General features: G+C 41.0%; 1 protein-coding gene across 2 annotated transcripts in view; it reads left to right on the top strand.

The window, feature by feature from the left end:
* The window catches only part of BAZ1B (bromodomain adjacent to zinc finger domain 1B), a 61,677-nt gene that overhangs the window by 28,918 nt on the left and 6,716 nt on the right, over nucleotides 1-26,043 (top strand). For both annotated transcript variants that reach the window (XM_045786211.2, XM_045786210.2), the window contains exons 7-15: nucleotides 1,090-2,791; nucleotides 6,575-6,713; nucleotides 7,217-7,347; nucleotides 9,807-9,912; nucleotides 10,634-10,732; nucleotides 14,479-14,656; nucleotides 17,036-17,218; nucleotides 24,442-24,589; nucleotides 25,641-25,788. In XM_045786211.2, coding sequence (XP_045642167.2) covers nucleotides 1,090-2,791; nucleotides 6,575-6,713; nucleotides 7,217-7,347; nucleotides 9,807-9,912; nucleotides 10,634-10,732; nucleotides 14,479-14,656; nucleotides 17,036-17,218; nucleotides 24,442-24,589; nucleotides 25,641-25,788 — 2,834 coding nt within the window. The remainder of the gene's footprint in view (nucleotides 1-1,089; nucleotides 2,792-6,574; nucleotides 6,714-7,216; nucleotides 7,348-9,806; nucleotides 9,913-10,633; nucleotides 10,733-14,478; nucleotides 14,657-17,035; nucleotides 17,219-24,441; nucleotides 24,590-25,640; nucleotides 25,789-26,043) is intronic.

The following is a 26,043-nucleotide window of genomic DNA, read 5'->3' as shown; positions in this document are numbered from 1 at the left end:
AAATGAATGGACTAAGGGACGATATCATGTCATTACTGGGTGGCGTTCAGGATGCATTTGAGGTACCCGGTTCTGAATTTAAAGCAAGACCATGCACTGTCTTTGTATCTTTTATTCCAGTGATGGGTAAGCTGAACATGTGCAGGCCAGGGGTAGCTCGGTATGAAAGAGCAGGAGAGACAAGGGAAGCATAGGTTTATGCAGGACGAATTATAACAACGGACTGGAATTTATTGCTGGTAAAAAGGACAAGGGCGTGAGCGTGGGGAAATTGTGGTTGAATTAATGGATTTAAGGTCCTGGCAGGATTGAACGATTGTAAAGTTGGGCTACTAGAGGAAGTGAATTTGAAAGATGTGAGGGACAATGAAAGAGAAGTGTATGAGATTGAGAATATAGAATAGGGCTTACAGTTAATAGCGTATTCATGGGAATGAGCTCTTGATGTGTGGGGAGAGAACAAAGGGGAGTTTGAGGAACCAGGGCCAGGGCAGGAGGGCTCCTTGCTTGTGAGCAGGGATTTTGTTGTTGATGTGGCATTTTTAATAAAATACGCTTCTGCATTTAGACAAAAAAAACTTAAAGTAGTATACTTTCTACTTAAAAGCATATAATGCTCCCAGTTGGAACAGAGGTTTAAAGGCTTAGAAATCCAGAATAATTATATTAACGCCCTAGATGTTGCCGTTACCTAGATCAGATATCCTCAGTCTGGGATCCACGGATGCACTATGAAATTGTATGCGTAATTTTTGTGTGTTGCTTCTGGGGAAAGGGTTCACAGATTTCATTAAAGTGTTTTAAGAATTGCTAGCACTGTATATTAATAGAAAACTAGTTACATAGCAAAAATGTCTAATTTTAGAGTATAGATTTTTAAGTCTGGGTATCAAGAGAATTTTGTATTGATGTGGCCAAGACATTAGCTAAAGTTCATGTCTTTGTTTCTTCAGGGACATAGTGTCTGTGGACAGAAATGAATATGTAGCTTTACCCGGATAGCTGGGGAAGAGGGCTTGTATGATGCTTAAATATTGCTTCTTCATATTAGTTTTTAAAATTAATTTTGCTCTTGTTCTTAAATTCTAGTACATGACTCTTAACCCTTCTACTAAGAGGAAGAATACTGGATCCCCAGACAGGAAGCCCTCAAAAAAATCCAAGACAGACAACTCTTCTCTGAGTTCCCCATTAAATCCCAAGTTATGGTGTCATGTACACTTAAAGAAATCCTTGAATGGCTCACCACTCAAAGTGAAGAACTCCAAAAATTCCAAATCTCCAGAAGAACATTTGGAAGAAGTGATGAAGATGATGTCACCCAACAAGCTACATGCTAACTTTCACATTCCTAAGAAGGGCCCACCTGCCAAGAAATCGGGGAAGCACAGTGATAAACCTTTGAAAGCGAAGGGCAGAAGCAAAGGCATCCTTAATGGACAGAAATCTACAGGTAATTCCAAATCTCCCAAAAAGGGCTTGAAGACTCCTAAAACCAAAATGAAGCAGATGACTTTGTTGGATATGGCCAAAGGCACTCAGAAGATGACACGAGCCCCACGGAACTCTGGGGGTACAGCCAGGTCCTCTAGTAAACCCCACAAACATCTGCCTCCTGCTGCCCTACACCTTATTGCCTACTACAAAGAAAACAAAGACAGGGAGGACAAGAAGAGTGCCCTGTCCTGTGTTATCTCCAAAACAGCTCGTCTTCTCTCCAGCGAGGATAGAGCTCGTCTCCCAGAAGAGCTGCGAAGTATTGTTCAAAAACGCTTTGAGCTTCTAGAGCACAAAAAGCGGTGGGCCTCTATGTCTGAGGAGCAACGCAAAGAATATTTGAAAAAGAAACGAGAGGAGCTGAAAGAAAAGTTGAAGGAGAAAGCCAAGGAGCGGAGAGAGAAAGAAATGCTTGAGAAACTAGAAAAACAGAAGAGGTACGAGGACCAAGAGTTAACTGGCAAAAGCCTTCCAGCATTTAGATTGGTGGATACCCCTGAAGGGCTACCCAACACACTCTTTGGGGATGTGGCCATGGTGGTGGAGTTCTTGAGCTGTTACTCTGGGCTACTCTTACCAGATGCTCAGTATCCTATTACTGCTGTGTCCCTCATGGAAGCCTTGAGTGCAGAAAAAGGCGGCTTTTTATACCTGAATAGAGTGTTGGTCATCCTCTTACAGACCTTATTACAGGACGAAATAGCGGAGGACTATGGTGAATTGGGAATGAAGCTGTCAGAAATCCCGCTGACTCTCCATTCTGTTTCAGAGCTGGTGCGGCTCTGCTTGCGCAGATCTGACGTTCAGGAGGAAAGTGAGGGCTCCGACGCAGATGACAATAAAGATTCAGCACCATTTGAGGACAATGAGGTACAAGATGAGTTCCTAGAGAAGCTGGAGACCTCAGAATTTTTTGAATTAACGTCAGAAGAGAAACTCCAGATCTTGACAGCACTCTGCCACCGCATCCTCATGACATACTCAGTGCAGGACCACATGGAAACCAGACAGCAGATGTCTGCAGAGCTATGGAAAGAACGGCTTGCTGTACTGAAGGAAGAGAATGATAAGAAGAGAGCAGAGAAACAGAAAAGAAAAGAAATGGAAGCCAGAAACAAGGAAAATGGAAAAGAGGAGAATGGGCTAGGCAAACCTGATAGGAAGAAAGAGGTGGTGAAGTTTGAGCCCCAGGTAGACTTGGGAGCTGAAGACATGATCAGTGCCGTGAAGAGCAGGCGACTGCTCGCCATCCAGGCCAAGAAAGAGCGTGAACTCCAGGAGAGAGAGATGAAAGGTAAAATCTTTTGTTGAGAGCAGAAGGGAAGCTAGTAGAAGGAAGGAAGTTGCCAAGGTAATGGTAGAGGCTCTGTTTGTCTTAACTCTTCAGTTATTTCGGTGTGTGGTTGCCCAGACCCCACTGGGTGTGTAATACTCTAGTGGGAGTGTACAGCCTGGCCTTCTGCAGCTAATGATGGTTTGACTTGGATTAATGATGGTGGCATCTTCTCTGGATTTAGTGAAGGACCAAAATCACAAATAGACATAGTGGAAAGAATACAGGACTTGGGAATTGCTGGCCTGGTTTCTTTTCTTTTCTTTTTTTTTCTTAAGATTTTATTTATTTATTTGACAGAGAGGCAGCGGGAGAGGAAACACAAGCAGGGGGAGTGGGAGAGGGAGAAGCAGGCTTCTCGCTGAGCAGGGAGCCAGAACGCTGGGATCATGACCTGAGCCGAAGGCAGATGCTTAATGACTGAGCTACCCAGGCGCCCCCTGGCCTAGTTTCAAACCCTACCTTTGTCTTAGCTGTAATCTTTTGGGCAAGTTACTTACCTGTGCCTTAGTGTCCTTCTGTGCTCATTAAGGTTGTAACGATTGACTGACAGGGTATTTGAAACACTCAGCACAGTTGCCAACTCAAATATTAATCTTTCCCTTATCACGATGTAAGAATGTAGAAATTTGGGGCTTTGATAGTACCATCAAATCTGAACTTTTTTTTTTTTTAATTGAGAAAGAGAGAGAGTGTAGAGGGAGGGGCAGAGAGAAAGGGAGAAAGAAACTCAGACTCCCGTCCCGAGCGCAGAGCCCATTGTGGGGCTTGATCTCACAACCCTGAGATCACGACCTGAGCCAAAACCAAGAGTTGGATACTTGACCGACTGTGCCACCCAGGCGCCCCAAATCTGAACATTTTTTAAACAGCTCAATTAAATAGTTAATTTAATAGTTCACTGATACCATATAACTTGTCTATTTATAACATATAACATATAACATTGCATTTTAATATATTCACAGATATGTGCAACTTTCATCATAATTTTAGAACCTACTCATTTTCTTAAAAACAAACCCTCTATATTCTTTAGTGATCACTACCCTGTCCATCCAGATTTGCTTGTTCTGACATATCATATAAATGGAATCATAATAAATGCGTGGTCTTTTGTGTCTGTCTGCTTTCACTAAGCATGTTTTCACGGTTCATCCATGTTGTAGCATGTGTCAGGACCTCATTTCCTTTTATGTCTGAATACCTCTCAAGGGTTCCGCTTGCTGTCCCTCATTCTATATTTGTATCTCCTTTCTTGCATCATGAGAACCCTAGCACCCATCAATACCAATATTTACTTATTTGATCAGTCTTACAATGTATGCAAACTAGTTTCAGGGTTGCTGTTACCCACAGTAAACCTGCTAGGTTTATTGGTCTTTAAACTATTTCGATCACTGCTATAGTTTCTGACCTTATCAACATTTCCAGCTTACAAAGTGAAGATGGTAAAAACCATTTATTTGTCAAAGTTGGACCCTAGATACCTAGAAATAACTTCAGCAGTTCTTTCATGAATATGTAATATATCTTTTAATACAGATTCTAGTTTACACTACCAAGGCCACTGAAATGTCTTCACGTAGATATATGTACACTATGCCTTTGTAAATAAGTACTTTTCGGTGTTAAAGACCGTATATTACATTCCAAGTTAAATAGCATGTAGATTAGCTTTGTGTATATGTCACACTTCAGCTGTGTTTTACCTGAAATGTAATGACTTCTCCTTGAGTTTCTGAAGTGTTCCTCTGGTTGTATTTATCTTAACATAGGACAAAGGAAAGGCAATGTGTTACTGATACAGAGAAATAAGGGACAAAGAATGTTAATATTTAGCCAAGTTCAGTTTAGGTCGTTAGTATCTAGTTCAGTGCTGTAACCTCTGGAACCAAGTTTGGTCTTCTTTTGATGACATGCCCTAGGTGGTTTTTTGTTTGTTTGTAGCTATAAGAGAAAGAACTTTTCTTTGATTATGATTTGGCCATTACCGTTTGTATTGTTTAGCTTTGTACTGATTTCTGCTGTGATCACTCTTGCAAACATACAGTTCCATTCAGGAGAGCAAACTTTGTTAAAGGTAACGAGTATCATGTTGATTTTAAATAAATGAGATTTGTCTTAATTTTTTTTTTAAAGATTTTATTTATTTATTTGACAGAGAGAGACAGCCAGTGAGAGAGGGAACACAAACGGGGGAAGTGGGAGAGGAAGAAGCAGGCTCCCAGTGGAGGAGCCTGATGTGGGGCTCGATCCCAGAAGTCCAGGATCACGCCCTGAGCCAAAGGCAGACGCTTAACAACTGAGCCACCCAGGCGCCCCTGTCTTAATTTTTTAAAGTAACATTTTTAGACTGATGTATTTTACAGATTCTCACTATAATGCAGATGTTCTCATCAGTAGAAGATCAGTGTTACACATTCTTGCCTTGTAAATAGTAGTGTTATGTTTCAAAATTTGTTACAGTTCTAGAAAAACTTAAAAGGCGAGATTACTGGGCTGTTTCTGTTGAGAGAAATTTCTGTCTGGATGAAATAAATCCATATAATGAATGATCAGAAATAAGTTGATTAAAACTTTTTTTTTAAGATTTTATTTATTTTAGATCACACAAGCAGGGGCAGAGGGAGAGAGAGACTCTCAAGCACAGAGACTCGATATGGGGCTCGATCCCACGGCCCTGAGATCATAACCTGAGCTGAAACCAAGAGTCGGATGCTTAACTGACTGAGCCACCCAGGCGCCCCAAAAGTTTTTTTTTTTTTTATCCTTAACAGTAGTAACTTGAATAATTCCCCAAATGGTATTCAGTATGTAGTGATTGCCTTTATGTACAACTGCTTTCCTGCCTTTGCTCGCTCATTCTTTTTTCTTGTCACCAAGGCTAATAAGCTGAATTACAGTCAGATTCCTCGGGACTGAAATAGGTTTTATTTTGAAATAGCTCTTTTGGTTTTATTCATTTTGATCATTTTGAGGATCCATTTAAGGATTCCATTTAAGGACTGTTTTATTTTTTTATTTCAATTTTCTTAAAAGATTTTATTTGAGAGAGCAGAGTGCGAGCATGAGTGGGGAGTTGTGGGGGAGAGGGAGAAGCAGACTCCTTGCTGAGCAGGGAGCCCGACACAGGCCAGTCCCAGGACCCCGGGATCATGACGTGAGCCAAAGGCAGACGCTCAACTGACTGAGTCACCCAGGTGCCCCTTAAGGACTGTTTTAATGTTCCACTTTAAACTATTAATAAAACGAATCTAATTTAATTATTAAAATTAATAAGTCAAATTTTGGAGAGAAAAGAATTTGCATTGAGTTGATGGCTGCGGCATGACCAGAATTCAAAGGACATAGGAGAACCAGGTAGAAGTTGCTGCCTTACAGGGGCCCCTGGGTGGCTCAGTTGGTTGAGAAGCTGGCTCTTGGTTTCGTCTCAGGTCGTGATCTCAGGTAATGATTTCACAGCCATGAGATTGAGTCCCACATTGGGCTCTGCTCAGCGCAGAGTCTGCTTCAGATTCTCTCCCCCCACCCCAGCTCAGGCTCTCTCTCAAATCTTTAAAAAAAGAGAGAAAAATTACTGCTTTACGGCATGTCATTTCTTATAACAGATCAGAATTAGGAGAAGAAAACTAAGGTTTGATAGAAATCTCCTTTATACTTTCTATTCCATATCATATTTAACTTGTAAGAATACAATTTATTAGAAAAAAAAATCTAGTTGATTCTTTTCATCTTTACCAGTGAAACTAGAGCGCGAAGCTGAAGAAGAACGAATACGAAAGCACAAAGCAGCCGCTGAGAAGGCTTTCCAGGAAGGAATTGCCAAGGCAAAGCTAGTCATGCGTAGGACTCCTATTGGTACAGATCGAAACCATAACAGGTAAGTTATTAGACTTAATTTTTGTCATCTTTTAGGGTTATTATATTGTTCCTAGTTATGAAACTCTCTAGAGTACTTAGAATAGACAAGCTGGTCTGTTTATGGATCTTGGAAACAATTGCTCATCACACATTGAATGCTTTCTGTGTGACATGCTAGAGTTACAAAGTTAAATAAGACACAGTCCTGTTCTTGAGGATACCACAAATATGAAGCCTAAATTATGGTAGGTGAAACGTAGTCCAAATAGAGGTCATTAGAAAGGGTAATATATTTTACATGTGTACATTATGTGGAACCTGAAGTAGAGAAATATTGGAAGTTATAAAAATTACAGATATGAAGCAATCTCAGATTTCAAAAATGCTGGTATTCTGTGCCTTACTTTATCATTTGTATCGGTCTGAACGTTCAGTGATATTCTGTAATCATCTCCCCCAATAGTAGTCATCCCGTGCTCATGATCTGTCATTATTTTATTAACATATGGTTGTGATTTATAGGTACTGGCTCTTCTCAGATGAAGTTCCAGGATTGTTCATTGAAAAAGGCTGGGTACATGACAGCATCGACTATCGATTCAATCACCGCAAAGACCGTGTGGACTCTTCTGATGAGGATTACTGTCCCCGTAGTATGTATATCTGTCAGTTCTTTTACCCTGCTCAAGTAGGATCATTATTAAGGACTGTCTTTCCTTGGTCACTTTTTCCATTTGCAAAGTTTCTTTATTGTCTCCTTAGGTAAGATGTATTTGAGTGAGGTGGGAGGATGTGAAATCATTGAAGGAAGGAAGGAAACTAATATTTGATTATTAGCTTTGTTCCAGGTGTATTGTGAAAAGATAGAGCTTGAATATTAGGATATTTGGGTATTCTTTTTTTTTTTTTAAGATTTTATTTATTTGAGAGAGCGAGTGAGCACAGGAGTGGGTAGAGAGAAACAGGCTTCCGGCTGAGCAGGGAGCCCAGAGTGGGGCTCGATCCCAGGACCTTGAGATCGTGACCTGAGCCGAAGGCAGATGCTTAACCATTTGAGCCACCCAGGCGCCCCTGGGTGTTCGATTTTATACGAGTAGTCTTCAAACTTTGTTCCTTGGAAGTATCTCTGTAGGTACCTTAATGGCTGGAATTGAGGTAAAAGACTAAGAAGACAGTTACACATCTTCTTCCTCCACTTCCAGAATTTATTTATTCAGTATGTAGGGAGCATCTCATGTGTGCCAACCAGTTTTTCACATCTTGTGCTACAAGATAGCAAACGAGACAGATAAGGTCCTGAATGTCATTTAATTAAAGTTCTAGTGAGGAGGAAACACAGCAGATAACTAACTAAAAGTAAGTGGCTGAGAAAGGGTATAAACGGGCACTGATGTTCTTTTTCTTGTTCTGGGTTCTGGTTACATGGGTGTGTTCGAGTTGTAAAATAAATACACAAGTATACTTTTAGAAATGTGTATATATATTTTTTCTTGAGGGATATATACATTGGACATACATTATGTGTAACATTTGCAACATTTATATATGTAATATTTCAAGAAAGGAAAAATTTTTTTAATGAAAAAAAAAAAGGTCAGGTTTCCTCAACCTCAGCATTATTGACATTTTGGGTCAGATCATTCTTTTTTTTTTTTTTTTTTTTTTAAGGGTTGAGGAGGGGTAGAGGGAGGGAGAGAATCACAAGTAGGTTCCACGCCCAGCAAGGAACCCTACGCAGGGCTTGATCCCACGATCCTGGGATCATGACTTGAGCCAAAATCAAGAGTTGGACACTTAAGTGACGGAGCCACTCAGATAACTCTTTATAGTTGGGGGTTGTCCTGTGCATTATAGGATAGTTAGCATCCCTGGCCTCAGTGGACTAGATGCTAGTAGTGACAACCAGATGTGTCTCCAGACATTGCCACATGTCCCCTGGGAGGCAGCCTGGCTCCCTGTGGAGAACCACTGGGTTAAATGATCTGTAAGCTCCTTCTAGCTCTACTTGTTGTGACCTAATGAAAATTGCTTCTCAAATATTAGATATGTTTCTTTAGGAAATTTTTTTAAAGGCGGTTTTCCTTCATTTTAGAGAAATGCCTAACCCAAACTTAAAACCCACAAAGTTTAAATAAGGAAATTAATATATAGCTCAAAGTTTCACAGTTAAGGCCTTTTCATACTGTGTTAATAATATTAACTGTTAGATTGTAGCACTTTAGTTGAAAAATCTAGTTTTGGTAGACTTTGTAAATACCCACGTGAGGGCAGTTATATTTGAGAGCAGTAGAAGTACAGTCAGGATCTTTAGACCTGGGGCAGAGTTTCCAGCAGGAGGAGAGACTGATTTTATGATGTTTTTCAGAAGCTTAATGGGTGTCCTTTATGGAGAAATCAGGTCTCCATAGTTTAGCTCCCAAGAGAAGAGGGGCATTCCATCCCTTCACTCCTAGTGCATCCTGGTGGTTATTGTTGCTTCATGTTCTCTCATTCCAGCATGGCGGGGGTCTCTTCAAAATCACCTGACTCAGAAGACTAATAGGGTGATGTGTTTGTAGTGCAGGGAAAGTACGACAGGTTAAGGGTAGAGAATGGGAGCTGGGGACAGAACCAATTATAGTGTTAGGTGAGGCCTCAGAGATTGGCTTAAGATCTATCTATATTCATGTCCTAGTAGTATATAGGAGCTGGCTCAGGAAAAAGTTCGTCGTGTTTGACATTTTGAAGCCTCCAGGCTTCAAAAGTTTGTAGTAGTTTATATGTTTCACTTGTCCCTACTTCACTACAAATGCCTTAGTGCTAAGCCTCACGTACAAAGAGTAAATGGATTATTTGCTTTGATGTGGAGTTATTCAGTCATCCTGCTCCATTCTAATTTGTGATACTCTAAACTTTGAACTGTGCAGCTGTTCAGCAGTATAGAGAGCAAGTATCTCAAATAACGTGCTGTGTGTAAGCTATTTAAGAGAAATTAGCACCTGTTGTACACTGGATGTATTTAATAGGCAGCATCTGTGTTACTAGTTGTTGGATCTGGCACTGTGTCCTGCTTAGGTTTGAAACTTGGTATTGGGTATTTACTGTATTAACCTAATGTTTACATTTTTTTTAGGTAAGAAAGCAAACCTAGGCAAAAATGCAAGCGTGAACACACAACCTGGACCAGCAACAGAAGTTGCCGTAGAGACCACCATACCCAAACAAGGCCAGAATCTATGGTAATGTGAGCATTCATCGGGTTGCTCTTTCTTTTTCCTTTTTCATGTTAAGAAAATATTTAATATAGTGACACCAGTGATTATCGTTACGATCATTTTGTATGACTTTGATTTCTTGGATATGTAAACTCATTGCTTTAAAAGCAGGCTTGATTTTTTTTGATAAGAATATATTTGTTTTAAGCTTTGGAATTTTATTTCCCCGTTATAATGTAATGTTGTATATGTTCTGGAATAGATATTACATTGTGTTGTAAGTGCTTTCCAGTCTGGGAATAGATTTAGGATTTTCATCTTTATTAATTAAAGAATATAAATTGTATAGATAGCCATCGATCTGCTTTTTGTATCAGTTCTCTTTTAGGCAGGGAACTAGGTTTTGAGAGGGTCCCTCTTATTTTGTGATTGCATTAACTGTTTTGCCTATGATTGCTTTTGGTTTAATGACCTTTTATTTTTGGATACAGGTTTACTCTTTCAGGGTGTATGGACAGGTGTGTCAATTAACTTTATAAAATTTGTCTCGTATTTTAGTAGGAAACATTGGCTCCGGTATTCTAGGATAAAGTTAACATTAGGCTTTGTGGAAGTAGTAAATTATTTGTTCTACTTGAGAGCAAGTTTGGAATTGTGTTCTCCCAACTTCCACCAACAATCCTAGATTCCTTTCATAGTATTTGGTTATTTTTCAGAGTTACTGATTCTGTGTTGCTCCTTGCAGGTTTTTATGTGATAGTCAGAAGGAACTGGATGAGTTGCTGAACTGCCTTCACCCTCAGGGAATAAGAGAAAGTCAACTTAAAGAGAGACTTGAGAAGAAGTAAGGATTTTCATCTTGCTCTTCACAGCTTCTTTTCAGCATTAGATATTGTAAATATCTTAGAGGTTTTTTTGTTTATCCATAAAAGAGATAAAAGTAAATTTTAAGAAAGTGTCTGTAACCCTTTTATGCTCTTATTGCTTGGTATTTTCTGGACTCATGCTTATTTGGAAAAGCGTGTTGTCGTTTTTGTTTGTTTTTAAGATTTTATTTTTTTGTCAGAGAGCACAAGCAGGGGGAGATGCAGAGGGAGAGGGAGAAGCAGGCTCTTCACTGAGCAGGGAGCCCGATGCGGGACTCGATTCCAGGACCCTGGGACCATGACCCGAGCCAAAGGCAGACGATTAACCAACTGAGCCACCCAGGCATCCCTGGAAAGGCATGTTTTTAAACCACGTATATACAGCATAGTAGGATTGTTCATTGATTAATGTGTGTCATGCACTGAACTGAGATCCTCATTGTACGTAGTTAGGCAGCCTTGCAAGGGCAGTTCCAGAGCAGTTGGTATTCAGAAGTATTGTCAGTATTTGAAATAGCCAGAAAATGAAAACAACCTAAATGTCTGTCAGCTGATGGATAAAACAAAATGTGGCATATGCATAAGTTCAGCCACAAAAAGGAACAAAGTACTGATACATGCTATTGCTATAGCTGTAACAGGGCTGAAACTAAAAAATAGCCTGAATCAAAGAAGCTAGACAAAAGGCCCATATTGTATGATTCTATTTATTTATTTATTTGTTTTTATTATTTATTTGAGAGAATGCAGAGCGCGAGAGAGAGAGCACATGAGTGGGGGGAGTGGTTCAGGGGGCAAGGGGAGAGGGAGAAGCAGGCTCCCCACTGAGCAGGGAGCCCAATGCGGGGCTCAGTCCCAGGACCCTGGGATCATGACCTGAGCCAAAGGCAGACGCTTAACTGATTGAGCCACCCAGGCGTCCCCAGTATGATTCCATTTATGTAAAATGTTCAGAATAGGCAAATCCACAGGGACAGAAAGTAGATTTGTGATTTCCAGGGGCTGGGGGAAGGGGAGGGAGAATTGGGAGTGACTGCTCACAGGTATGGGGTTTCTTCCTGGGGTGATGAAAGTTTTGGAATTAGATGGTTTTGTTGGTTCCACAACATAAAAACCACTACAAATGTATGCTTTAAAATGGTGAGTTTAATGTTATGTGGATTGTATCTTAAAAAGCCTCCAAAACAAATACTGTCTACATCTAGATTTGCTAGTGTCCTTCCTGTTCTAGCCATTGCTCCTGTCAAAGCCAGGGCAAGGTTTTGGCTTAAGGCCACCTTTAGTATCTGACTGCATGCTTTCATGGTTGAATTTGGGTTTGATTGAAGAAAGAAGAAATGTATCATTCAGTACACAACCGCAACTTTTCCAGACTTTTGTGAGTGATGACGGAAGGGTACATGATACTAGTTTTAGTCTACTACTTAATGCATAAATTAATTAAAATTGTATTCAGAATCATGGTGTCTTGATATTGATATGAACAGGCAAATTAAATTAAGAAAGACAAGGGGAAATGTCAATACACCCAACCACAAAGGAATACGGTTCTATGATGTTCCTTCTGTTTGGTTAAAATATTTGATTTTAGGGTTAAAAACAAAACGTAAAACTTTTTTTGTTTTTTTTTGAGCATTGAAAAAAACCCAAACACATATCTTGTTTTGTTGGTTTTGAACTTTTTAAAAGCTGTCAAGCATATGTAATCTTTGAGACTTTGTGTTCCTTACATTATTTTACTGAAGAGCCATCCACGTTTTGTTTTGTTTTGTGTTTAATTGAAGTATAGTTGATGTACGATATGATGGTTTCAGGTTCCATCCATGATTTTTGTAACCGAACTCTGTCATTTTCCTTTTTGTATACTATTCTGGGAATTTGTGTAATCTTTGTAATTCTACTTTATTTATCTGTTCTCTTGGTGGTGGTTATTTGGATTTCCTTTAGGGTAGCCAAGGGGATAGGGTAATGTATCACAGACCGTTTGAAGTTCACATTATAAAACAAACATATATGCTCTTTACAGGAAAATAAGTAATGAAGGATATAAATTACAGGGTGTGCACTCAGTTATTCATCTCAATAAAAAGAGGATTTTTTTAAAAAAGATTTTATTTATTTGAGAGAGAGCACAAGCAGGGTAAGGAGCAGAGGGAGAAGCAGACTTGAGTAGGGTGAGGGCCAGAGAGAGGGAGAAGCAGACTGTCCACTGAGCAGGGAGCCTGATACAGGGCTTGATCCTGGGACTCCGGGATCATGACCTGAGCTGAAGGGAGACTTTTTTTTTTTTTTTTTTTTAAGATTTTAATTATTGAGGCGCCTGGGTGGTTCAGTCGTTAAGCGTCTGCCTTCGGCTCATGGCGTGATCCCAGAGTCCTGGGATCGAGCCCCTCATCGGGCTCCTCTGCTGGGAGCCTGCTTCTTTCTCTCTCACTCCCCTGTTTGTGTTCTCTCTCTCGCTGGCTGTCTCTCTCTCTCTGTCAAATAAATAAATAAAATCTTTAAAAAAAATTTATTTATGTATTAGGCAGAGCAGCAGGCAGAGTGAGAGGGAGAGGGAGAAGCAGGCTCTCCACTGAGCAGGGAGCCCGACTTGGGGCTTGATCTCAGGACACTGGGATCATGACCTGAACCAAAGGCAGACGCTTACCCGACTGAGCCACCCGGGTGCCCCTGCAAGCAAACTCTTAACTGACTGAGCCACCCACGTACCCCCTCAATAAAAAAAGGAATTTAAAAACAAAATGATCCTAGGCCATTTGGAAACAGAGAAGTAAAGTTTTTTGTTCTCTCCATTGAACATTTATAAAAGTTAATCATATACTTAGCCACAAAAGCAATCTGAACAGATTTTAAAAATGGAGATTTTTCCGGATACGTTCTTTGATCAGATTGCGATAAAATTAGAAACAAATTCCTTAAGATGTCCAAATAGATCTTAACTGACAGTCAATTAAATATATTCCTAGATAACATCGAAGAAGAAGAAAAGGAATTCTAGAAAGCAAGGAAAGGGAAATCCTTTTTAAGAAAATCAGTGGGACACAATGAAGTTGTATTCAGAGGAAAGTAATACTATTAAAAATGCTTATTAAGAATGAAATGGGAACTTAGTATACTTCACCTGAGATGATCTTGAGCTCTAGTTTTCATTTTGTTGTAAGAAGCCAGCAGTGAAGCTTATGGTCTCGCCAGAGTCTATTGTGGGGACTTCAGTGGGTTAATCTTTAGTGTGAGAGTGAACTCGAAGGTCCCTGTGTAGAGTTTCAGCCGTGTTTCACGTTTTTACTATGTTCTGAGGCATTCCAGGCAGGTAATTAAAAGTTTTTTCAGGTTGGTAGCATTTCCTGGTAGCTGACATAAGCAAGTGCACATTGTCTCTGGAGGAGCACAACTTCAAACCAGGCCTCAAAGAATTTCTGCAGATAAAACCCCAAGAAGTGGTAAAAAGGTTAAAAAAAAAAAAATGCAGACCAGGAACCATGAATGAAAGCTAGGTAAAGCAGGACACTTCAAGTACTGGACTGGGATTATCAAATACCAAAAAAAAAGAAGTGTGGTTTTTCATATGAATCAAGAGTAAGACAAATTTGAAAATTTGTACAAGAAACACCAGACTGAAGATAGCACCGAGAAGCGGTGAAGATCTGAGTAACTCTTCTAGAAATGAGACCTGTCATTCAGAGTTTCTTTATTTCCTCTCCACTGCCCCCTACTTTTCTAGGTACCAGGACATCATTCATTCTATTCATCTGGCCCGGAAGCCAAATTTGGGTCTAAAATCCTGTGATGGCAACCAGGAACTGTTAAACTTTCTTCGTAGTGATCTCATTGAAGTTGCAACAAGGTTACAAAAGGGGGGACTTGGTTATGTGGAAGAAACATCAGAATTTGAAGCTCGGGTAAGAACATAAGTAAACACCCTTAGATATGTTACTCATGGAAACTCAGTTTGGGATCATTGTTCTTGACGTCCGCCAGATGACCCTGGAAATCATGTGTGGGTTTGTTTTGAAAGACCTATGGAACCAAAAATTCTCCATGCACATTTGATATTTTTCCTTCGATACCCAGAAAAATCTAATCATTGGCTTAGATCCTTTGTTCAAAAAGAGCTTTTCTGTTTTGGGTTTTTTGTTTTTTGTTTTTTTAGATTTTATTTTATTTAGTTTTTTAAAGATTTTATTTATTTATTAGAGAGCATGAGCCGGAGGGGGAGGGGCAAGGGAGAGGGAGAAGCAGACTTCCCGCTGATCAGGGAGCCCAATGCAGGGCTGATGCCAGGATCCTGAGATCATGACCTGAGCTGAAGTCAGACACTTAATCGACTGAGCCACCCAGGTGCCCCTCAGATTTTATTTTTAAGTAATCTCTATATCCAGGTTAGGGCTCAGACCCCCAATCCCGAGAACAAGAGTCGTACACTCCACTGACTGAGCCAGCTAGGCGCCCCAAAAAGTGCTTTTCTATTAAGTTGAATGAAAACTGGTCCTGAAGTCACAGTCCTGAAACATTATTTAACATATTTATAATTTAACATTCTCATGTGATTGATGCCTCTGCTTTAAGGTCTGAAACTTGTTTGTGTATCCCTCTTTTGTCCATCCTTTATACTGATAAGCTCGGTAGGGTTATGCTTAACGTTGGGTAGCACTCATGCTGGTAATTGGGTACATTTCAAGGCCTGTTCAGACTCCTGTCACTTAACTGCTCAGGAGGACCTTCACATGGTGTAGATGAACCAATTCAGGGTACCCCATGTTCCATTGAGATAGGTTTAGATACTTCCATCAGAAAATACTAGAATGCTTTTTACTGATTTTAAATAATAAAGTCCATGTAACTCCAAAGATACTAGTAACTGTGGGTCTTTTCAAATTATTCATATGCGTTACAGCGTGTGTATTAGTCATGTGGTTTTTTTGTTTTGTTTTTTTAGCAGTTGCATCTTTTTTCTCACTTTATAAGTACATTCCATTTCCTACAGTCTTTACATCACTTTGGGGTACATAAAATAACGCATGGAGTTGATAGGGTAAATCTTTTACTGTCAGACTTTTTTATTTCTATTTCTTTGCTATTAGAATTAGCATATTATATATGCATCTTACATATGCAGCTTTCTCCTTTTTTATTTTTTATTTTTATTTTTTTGTAAAGTAATCTCAATACCCACTGTGGGGCCCAAACTCACAATCCTGAGATCCAGAGACGCGTGCTCTACCAACTGAGCCAGCCAGCCGCCCCCAGACTTTTTTTAACTGGTCTGGTTATAAATTCATAACCCCACATTTTGTGGGAAAAAGGATTTAAATATCTTTATTGTTCTAATGATTTTTTAAAGAATTATTCAACACTTAAGTATTTTGCCATTTTCAAATACAGTATTTTTTATTTAGCAAATATTTCTCAGTTGCCTACTTTGTGCCAGACCTAGGCTCACACCTTGCTAATATTGGGTTATCATCATTCTTTGTTTCTCTTTGTAGTTATAAAATGGTATTTTTTTAAATTGACATGTTTTACATGACTGAGAAGGTAGCGTTCACTCGAGAGTGGGCTTGGATCAAAGTGATTTAGCTTCTGTCCTTATCCATAAAATACATGTGAGGCTTAAACGACACTAAGTATGGAAAAGTGTATTACTTGGCTTATAGTTTGTAAGCTAGTGGGTCAGTAAATGTTTATTTTCCTTCTCAGTTTTTCTTTGCCCTGAGACTGTGGTTTGCACATAGGAGGCACTCAGTTGCTGAGTGAATGAATGAGCTCCCTAACTTCCTTAATTAAGTAGAGCAAGTTTCAGCGTCCTGTGAGTGCTTTTGCTGGGGATATGGAGGTAATCAGCTGCTTTTAAGTGTATAAACCACCCATTGAACTGAGGGCCAAGGTAAATTCATGTTGTGTGACCTATTTCGGGCCCAGATTAATTTGAATTTAGTCAAGGATAGTGTCTCTCTCTCTCTCTCTTTTTTTTTAAAAGCAGACAACATGCATTGAGTAAATACAGAATTTTACTGCTATATGTGGAGAGGGGTTAGCTTCAGTAAAAGGCCTTTACCCCCAGGAAGCCCCCAGTGAAGTTGCTTTTGGATAAACTTCCCCAGTGACACTGAAACTGGTGGGGAGCTGCCACTGAACATGCTTAAACTTAGCTTCCCACCATAACCCACAACAAGTAAGAGTAGTACACAGAGATGACCAGAGTTCGGGGTCTGAGGAGGGGAGGATAGTCTGTCATCTTGGCCTTTCATTCATTCTGTTGTTTCTGTCATTTCCTGTAGGTGATCTCGTTAGAGAAATTGAAGGATTTTGGTGAGTGTGTGATTGCCCTACAAGCCAGTGTCATAAAGAAGTTTCTTCAAGGCTTCATGGCTCCCAAGCAAAAGAGAAGAAAACTCCAAAGCGAAGATTCGGCGAAGACAGAAGAGGTGGACGAAGAGAAGAAACTGGCAGAGGAAGCAAAGGTATTTTGTTCATGAAGATACCATTTCATGACTGTAACAGAGTGGATCTGATTTTAAAATAGTCTAATCTGGTGCTTTTACCTCCTGTAAAGCACTGTTCCCTGGGCCAGTGTTCCATTTTTCTCACTTCTACGAAATGTGGTTTTCAGACTGGTCTGCGGAGCACAGCTGGGTAATGTCTCAGAGTGCCCCCATCCCTTTTTACCAGGGCTGCTTGCTTTTTAAAAGGTGGTAGTGGTTTTTAGATTGTTAAAAATGGTGGTAAAATACATATAAAGAACAATCTTAACCATTTTTATGTTCTGTGTTGTTAAGTTCTGTGTTGTGCACCTGTCACCACCATCCATCTCCAGAACCTTCTCATTTCCCAAACTGAAACTATGCCCACCAAAGACTACATTACCCATTTCGCTGCCCCCTCGGCCCCTGGCAACCCCCATTTTCTTTCTGTGTCTGTGGATTCAACTACTATGAGTGCTGTTACATAGAAGTGGAATCAAAATATATGTCCTTTTGTGACTGGTTTATTTAACTTAGCATAATGTCTTCAAAGCTCATCTGTGTTGTGTTATGTGCCAGAATTTCCCTTTAAGACTGAGTCATATTCCATTCTGTGTATATAGCACATTCTGTATTCATCCGGTGATGCACACTTGGGTCACTTCCACCTTTTGGCTATTGTGGACAAGCTGCTATGGACCTTGAGAGCTTGTGTGGAGCCTTTATCGGGGGTGTCCTGCTGTGTACCCTTGACCAAAGGACGGTCGTGATCTGTTGGAGAAGGTTGTCCTTTGTGGCCAGGCGCACGACCTCAGTAGGAAGGAGACAGCCATCTAGCCAGCCATGCCAGCCAGAGTCATCCCTGGAGAACAGTGGGGTGACAGATATTGCAGCCAGATGGCCCTCGTGTCCAGTAATGCTGCTGGAAACACGGGTGTACAACTGTCTGTTCCAGTTCTTTCAGTTCTTTTGACTATATACCTAGAAGTAGAATTGCTGCATCATCTAGTGATTCTGTTTCACTTCTTCAAGAACTGCCATATTTTCCACAGCAACTGCACCATTTAAGACGCCCACCAGTGGTGCACAGGGTTCTCATTTTTCCACCTCCTTGCCAATGCCTGTTATATTCTGTTTCTGTGATTGCAGTCATCCTGGTGGGTGTGAAGTGATAGCTCATGGTTTTGATTTGCATTTCCCTAATAATTAGTGATGAACAATGTGCTTGTTGGCCATTTGTCTTCTTTGGAGAAATGTGTCTTGGAGTCCTTTATCTGTCTTTTAATTGGATTGGTTTTTGTCGTTGAATTATGTGGGTTCTTTGTATGTTCTGGGTATTAATCCTTCATCAGATGTATGATTTGCAAATATATTCTCCCATCTTGTGAGCTGCCTTTTCATTCTGTTGATGCTATCCTTCGATGCACAGTTTTCCACTTCGATGGAGTTCACCTTACCTGTTTTTTCTTCTGTTGCTTCTGCTTTCGGTGTCACATCCAGGAGATCATTGCCAAATTTAGCGGCATAAATCCAGTGTCCTTCCCCTCTGTTTTCTTCCACAGGTCTTAGAATTTTAGCTTTTACATTTAAATCTTTGATCCATTTTGAATTAATATTTGTAGACTAAAGGTCTAAGTTCAGTTTTTTGCATGTGGATGTCCAGTTTTCTGGTTTTTAAGTTTCAAAAGTAACATGCTTATTGTAAGTAAATCCAGTGTGAGAGGTAAGTAAAATACGAAACAACTCTCATCCTAATTTTGCTCCCCAGGAACATCACTCTTCAGTAGTTTGGTGTTTTCTGTATGCACACAAAGATAGTTTTATTGAAATTTTACAGAACGGAATCATCTGCGTCCTGTTCTGCAGTCTCTTATCCGTCAACATATTCTGTCTTGTCTCCCCGCTTTTAGTCTATACAGATCTCCATGATACCGTGTTTTCTCAGCGCCTTAATTCCTTACTGATGAATGTTATGTCATCTCTGGTTTGTCTTTATTAGAATAATTAGCTCCATTTTTTTTCTGTTTGTCTATTAGCTTTCTGCTTAAGATTACTTAAAAAAGAATTTGAAACCACTACATTAAGGGAGAGGTCGCAGGCATTATCCCATAGAATACTTCCCTTTGTGTTTGATTTCTCTCTCTCCCTTCCTTACTTTCTTTCACAGCCAGCTGGTAAAGACTTGTCTTGGGCAGTCCTGTGGTGAGTCTGGAAGTTGTAGTGATGAGTAGAAGCCGGAAGTCCTTGCCCTCCAGGAGTCCCTTTGGGAGTGGGACGGTGGGTTGTGGTGGAGTGCCAGGTCCTGACGAGAAAGCATAGGACTCAGCCTACCTGTGAGGGACACCTAGGGCAAAGTAGGGAAAACTCCCCAGAGGAGCAGATGTGTCAGCAGGGGTTTGAAGAGTAAGTAGAAGTTAATGCAGTCATGGAAGGGGGCAGAGGCCTGGTCGGACGGAACTGAAATTAGCTTTCTCCTCATGGACAGCTGCTCCTTGTTTTGTCCTCTGCGTTTACACGGTATGAGTTTACCCTCTAAAGCTCCTCAGGTATTTGTACAGCATTGTCATGTTCCCCCTGTTTCTTCCCGAGGCCAGTGTGATGCATGATGAAAGGAGAATCCTTCTGGGTGGGAGGTTAAGTGGAGCGGAGAATTGAGATTCGGTTAGATCAAGGCCTGTTAGTTCATGCCGAAGATCCAGAGACTGGACACATGTCAGTATGTATCTTCGTGCGATTGGGTTCTCACTTCCTGTGTGCTCCTTGTAATGGCTGCATAGCATGCACGTCACCTTCCAGATAAAGTCTAAGACATTAGTTTATAGTCTTCTCTACTAAGTCTCTTCTCATTAGGCATCAGTTTTTTAGCCTTGCCAAATACTGCATGGGTTTTGTTTTTAACTCTGTCCAGAGAGTCTCGTTCTTGATGTGATCTTTCCTTGACATTTCTTTACCAGTAACATTTTCGTCTTGTTGGGAAGTAGTGGCTGTAGAATTCTCGTTAAGTTCTTTTTTAGTACTCCTCCCCATAGCAAAGTAACCTCTTTTTAGCTTGTCCTATGAGACTTCATTCTTAGTTTGATTGGGGAGGAAAATCTGAGCACTGTGCAGATTTAACCTTGGGGCCCAGACACATAGTACACAAATGGAAAGCATGGAAGAGTTTCTTGGAAAATCAATTAGGTTGCCTACTAAGTAGTTCAGCAATGTTCTCCATTAAAATGGCATTATGCCCTGCCTGCAGTTCCCGACCAAAGGTCAACTTTGCCACAGCTCTGAAATTTTCCACTGTCCTTTGCTTTGAAGGTTTCCACTTAGCCCAGGCCAGCGTTTTTCAGCTGGCACCAGGTGGTTGTGTGAGTTACCTAATATCAGTCTTTAATATGGGTTTCGGTTTCCTTACTTATAAAAGTAGATTGTTTCTTGAATCCCCTTTTGTAATAGTCCAGATGATTTCAAATATTTAATGTTTATTTCATTTTTTTTGCATTAAGTGGGAAAGACCTTGTATAATTTGGCAAAATCCTGGGTTCTGTTTAGGCTCTCTGTTTACTTTGGATGCATGTGTCCTGACAACCTGATTATCTGTTTTTCCATTTTAAATGTTCTTTTGTGGAAGAATATGGTCGGAAGCCTTGTCCTATCCTTGCAAGATAGAATATTGGTTTTTTACTGTTAGTAAAGATGTTCGTGGCAACTTTGCATATAAGCTGGCTTCCCTTTGATTCTGTTACATCTACTTCTGCCTATGGACCGCCTTTATCTAACCATGTAGAGAATTTGAATTTTTCATTAGAATAATGTGTTTATCCTCCCAGTAGCATTTTAAGACACAGGATTTTACCGGATACCACCAGTGTTGAATGTCAAAACTTAGTTACCACTGTTCATCTTTTCCTAAAAACTGTGTCTTTAAAAATCAAACCCAGTGTCTTTGAATATGGTGTGGGGTTTTTGTTTTAATGTGCTGGACTGTTTGGAATTTTTTTCCAGTGGTAGGAAACCAGGATGGTCTTTCAAATCTTGAGTGCCTGATGTTTTGCCCTCAGATTAGAGGCTGGAATCTAGGCTGGTCTAGGTGGATAACTCAGTGGATTTAACAGGATGCTAGTGATTGTCCAGTTTCTCTAATGTTAAGAGCATTGGTATTGGGGATCTGGAGGTGTGAAGGAGACCTGGTCCCAAATTGTTCTGAGACTTTGGGCAAAAATAATAAATGAAGGGTATACAAATGTGCACAAATGTTCATATAGCAGTCTTATTTATGATAGCCAAAAAATGGAAACAACCCAGATGTCCATCAACCGATGGATAAACAAAATGTGATTCATACAATGAAAAAATAGCAATTAAAATGGAATAAAGTACTATTACATGCTACGATGTGGATGGCCCTGGAAAAATTAAGCTCCAAGAAGGCAGTCACAAAAAGTCGCACGTTACATGAAATGTCCAGAAGAAGAAAATCTCTTGACCAAGAGTAGATTAGTGGTTGCCTAGGGCTGGGGAAGTGGTAGGTAGGTTAGGGTGGGGAATGGGGAGTGACTGCTAGGGTGCAAGGTTTCTTTTTGGAGTGATGAAAATGTTCTGATTAAGATTACGTTGAGAGTTGTGCAGCTCTGCAAATATATGTAAAACCATCGTTTTCTTTACAAGGTGAACTTGTTAACATATAAATTATATCAATAAATCTGTATTAAAATGAGGTTAAGAAAGCTTATTTCTAAAATCTTTCAGGGATTTTTAAAGATTTATTTATTTGTGAGAGGGAGAGAGTGTGTGAGTGTAAAGGGAGGGGCGGGGGGAGAGAATCTCAAGCAGACTCTTTGAGCCTGACTTGAGCTCGGTATCATGACCCTGAGGTCATGACCTGAGCTGAAACCAAGAGTTGGATGCTTAACCTACTGAGCCGCCAGGCGCCCCACGTTGGTGTTTGTTTTTGGTTTTTGTTTTTTAATGAGGCTCTACGCCCTGTTGAGTGCTCAGATCTTACAGTTTACAGGAAGTGAGGAAAAGGCAGTACTGTCTGCTGATCGGACTTTTTCCTGACTACTGTGTGCGTCCGAGTGTCCACTAGAGGACAGCAAAGCCCATTTTAGCCGTTGTCTGCCTGTTCACAGTAGGCACTCTTTAGGGACTGAACCTAAAATTCTTGAATTTATATTCCATTGACGGGATGTGGGTTGTTAGCGCAGTAAGAGGACCTGTGTGGTTCTAGGTGTCAGCTCTCCACGGCCCCGCGGGAGAGGCCAGCGAGGCAAGCCGTGGTTGTGCCCCTCACAGTGGACGGAGTTGCTCTGCGCGCGGAGGGAGGCGGCTGTGCAGCATCTCGAGGGCAGATGTCGAAATAGCTGCGGTGGAGGTTGGAGTAAGAAATGGGCCAGATTCCACTAGGGCTTTAGCAGCCTCTCATTTTTGTTGTGTTTATATTACGTGGTCTTGTTATTTATGAATTTACGCATACAGGGCTCTCTGTGTTCTCTGTTTCCATAAGAAAGAGAAAGGGCAGCCTTTGTTCCCCTCTCTCAACCCTCACGCCACAGCTTCAGAAGTAGCTCAACTGTCGTTGTTCCTTGGCAGCTCTGTTTTGCAGCCTGTGGCCTTCCAGAATAACTAGCCCTTCCTTTGGGAGGAAGACGATCACCTCAAATAGACGCCTTTGCCTGGGGCGGGGCGGGGCAATGCAGCAGCCATACTGTCAGCTAGCTGGAGCCAGCCAGCTTGTAAGAGCAGCGCGCGGCTGCCTGGACTTCAGCGCACACACGACGGGGTTAAGGCATCTGGCCCCCACAGGGTAGATGATGGTGGGATGACCTCATCTCTCAGCTCGCAGCTTCTGCTGTAAGGAGGGCCTGAGCTTTACCTTGCTCATCTCTGTGGTGGTTTGTTTTCTTTTTTTTTTTTTTTAAAGGATTTTATTTATTCATTCGTCAGAGAGGGAGAGAGAGAGACAGAGCACAAACAGGGGAAGCGGCAGGCAGAGGGAGAAGCAGGCTCCCCACTGAGCAAGGAGCCCGACATAGGACTCAATCCCAGGACCCCGGGATCATGACCCGAGCTGAAGGCAGACGCCTAACCTACTGAGCCACCCAGGCGCCCCTTCTGTGGTGTTTTCTGCCTGCATGAGAGTGATAACCCCCGTGGAGGCATCTGTCTGTGCAGATGCTTACCTAATCATTTAGGCAAGAAATACTTCGAAGACCTAAAAAAAACACCTTTTTTTTTTTTTTTTAAAGATTTTATTTATTTATTTGACAGAGAGAGATAGCCAGCGAGAGAGGGAACACAGGCAGGGGGAGTGGGAGAGGAAGAAGCAGGCTCCCAGCGGAGGAGCCTGATGTGGGGCTCGATCCCAGAACGCTGGGATCACGCCCTGAGCCGAAGGCAGACACCCAACGACTGCGCCACCCAGGCGCCCCTAAAAAACACCTTTTGACTAATGAACCAGTAATACAAATAAATGAATTATCCTAAAGTGGCATTTCTGTTTTTCCTTAGAATGTCTATTTTATAGGAGTGAGGGTTGTGCTTTATCATTGAAATTCCTGATTATATTTTCCCCCATCCTAACTGTGTTTTCCCTGGGTGATTCTGAATTAACTTGCTTTTTCTGTTGATGGGAGGAGGCAGTGTCTATTATGCTGAGAGTAACTGCCCAGAAAGAAGTCAGCCTAAGCCCTGGCCCTCTGAAATTTTCACTTAGTTAAAACTTGGTGATAAAATCAAGAGGAATGCTTCGTATCAGTACTTAATATTTTTAAGTGTTGTCGAATGCTTTATAGATAGTGTTTACTGTAATTTCCAGGCCCTGTAATCTGGGTTTGTGGCACATGATGCAGAGACCCGTCATCATGTTAACCAAGGTGGTGTTAGCTCAGGACATGTTCGCACACTAGCATTTCCACAGGTGTACCCGCCTTTAAATGATACTGAATCTTTAAGTGGATTTCACTGGAAGAGACGGGTCTCTGATCACCCCCCACCCCTGCCTCAATTCTTTGTGTAACCTTTGGCAAGTTTTTTCACTCTTCAGAGCCTTGATTTCTGCTGTAAAATAAATGGGTGAGGGTGGAGAAGCTCTAGGAGGTGAATGTACTCAGCATTCTCTTGCCTCTTCTCCTGTTCCTAGTGCTCTCAGTGCACACTGTCAGTATTATGTGAAAAATCTGCATGTCATGCCCTTAAGGTCATCGTAGCAATGCTGACCTGGTTTGGTCTCTGTTTAGGTTGCATCTGCTCTGGAAAAATGGAAGACAGCAATCCGTGAAGCTCAGACTTTTTCCAGAATGCATGTTCTACTTGGGATGCTCGATGCCTGTATCAAGTGGGATATGTCAGCAGAAAATGCTCGATGCAAAGTTTGTCGAAAGAAAGGTATATTTAGATCAGTGTTGCCTATCTGAATGTAATAGGGACTAGGACTTCCATTCCAAAGATAGTTTCCTCCCTGAAGAATTCTGTGCACACGACTTTGAAGTATAGTGGGAGAGATTTTACCTTCTTCTGGAGGTCTGTAAAATGCTACTCTTTGAAATAACATGACAGTAAATCAGAGAAAGCCCTTTGTTCCTCAGGTTTGAGTATAAGAGCAGTTTATCTCCAATTCTAAATTTTCTACAGGGAACAAATTAACGTAAAATTTTAAATCTCTTTTATCATCTCAGAGTTTTTAGTCATACGTGAAATAAGACGTCTACCAGCAGAGGGCAGTATTTGCACACTGGGAAGAATACTCCAGTTGGGCCCACTGCCACTGAGTCCTACAGAGCAAGGCATTTGGGACTTTTTAATGGTCACAGCTTTCAGAGCCCGTGTAAAAGGAACTTCCTGACTAATAGCCCTCGAGCGATTGACTTCTCAGTGGCTAAGGTTACTTTGTGAAGTGGATTAGGATTTAATTCCCAAGGTTAGAAAGACCTCTGAAAAATCTTATCAGTTGCTCTAAACACTGTTTCAGAATGAAGGTTGGAGAGGGAAGTGACCATGTCAGGTCGGTTCCGTGCATTTTTGACACTGGTTTAAGAGAACCATATCAGATAGGAGTTGGGAAGCGTTGGGGGTCGAGGAAGAGGATGGGCAGGAAATGTAATACTTCATGGGGGATTCATTTCTTAGCAGGAGATGAACAGAGACCTTTCCTGCTATGACTTGGTTTTTGCTGCTACTTTGTAAATGTTCTAACTGTCCTGTCCTAGGCTGAGCTGAATTTGGGGATATAGGTCAGAAGACCTGATTCTTATATTAACAGTAGCCTAGTTTATGCTACATTCCTTTTCAGAAATGACATTTTTTTAAAAACGTGATAACACTATGCTAGACTGTTTGCTCCCCAATGGTGTTAATCGAGGGTGAGTGGCTTGTTTGCTACAGCTCGCTGACCGTTGCCGTGCTCCCAACAATGCTAAACAAGTTTATCTCCTTGCAGGTGAGGATGACAAACTGATCTTGTGTGATGAATGTAATAAAGCCTTCCACCTGTTCTGTCTGAGGCCAGCCCTCTACGAGGTCCCAGACGGCGAGTGGCAGTGCCCTGCTTGCCAGCCTGCGACTGCCAGGCGCAACTCCCGTGGCAGGTGAGAATTTTCTTCTCTCAAAAACAAATAAATGAAATGGCTGTTGTAATTAAGCTTTAGTTATTCAAAAGAAAGGATTCTAAGGAGTTTTAAGTTCATCTGTTGCGTATGGATCCTGATCATTGGCGTTATTACAGTAGGAGCTCACAGGGCTTTGATTTCATTTTAGCTTGATGTTGACATTCCTGGTTTTCACTACCAGACATGTTCTGTATCTTCTGGATCATAGCTTCTTCTCAGATAACAGTTTATCTC

Source organism: Ursus americanus, chromosome 2 (genome assembly GCF_024610735.1).
Source record: "Ursus americanus isolate L20-20 chromosome 2, mUrsAme1.1.p, whole genome shotgun sequence".
In the NCBI taxonomy this organism is placed as follows: domain Eukaryota; kingdom Metazoa; phylum Chordata; class Mammalia; order Carnivora; family Ursidae; genus Ursus; species Ursus americanus.
This window is presented reverse-complemented; position numbering and strand designations above follow the sequence as displayed.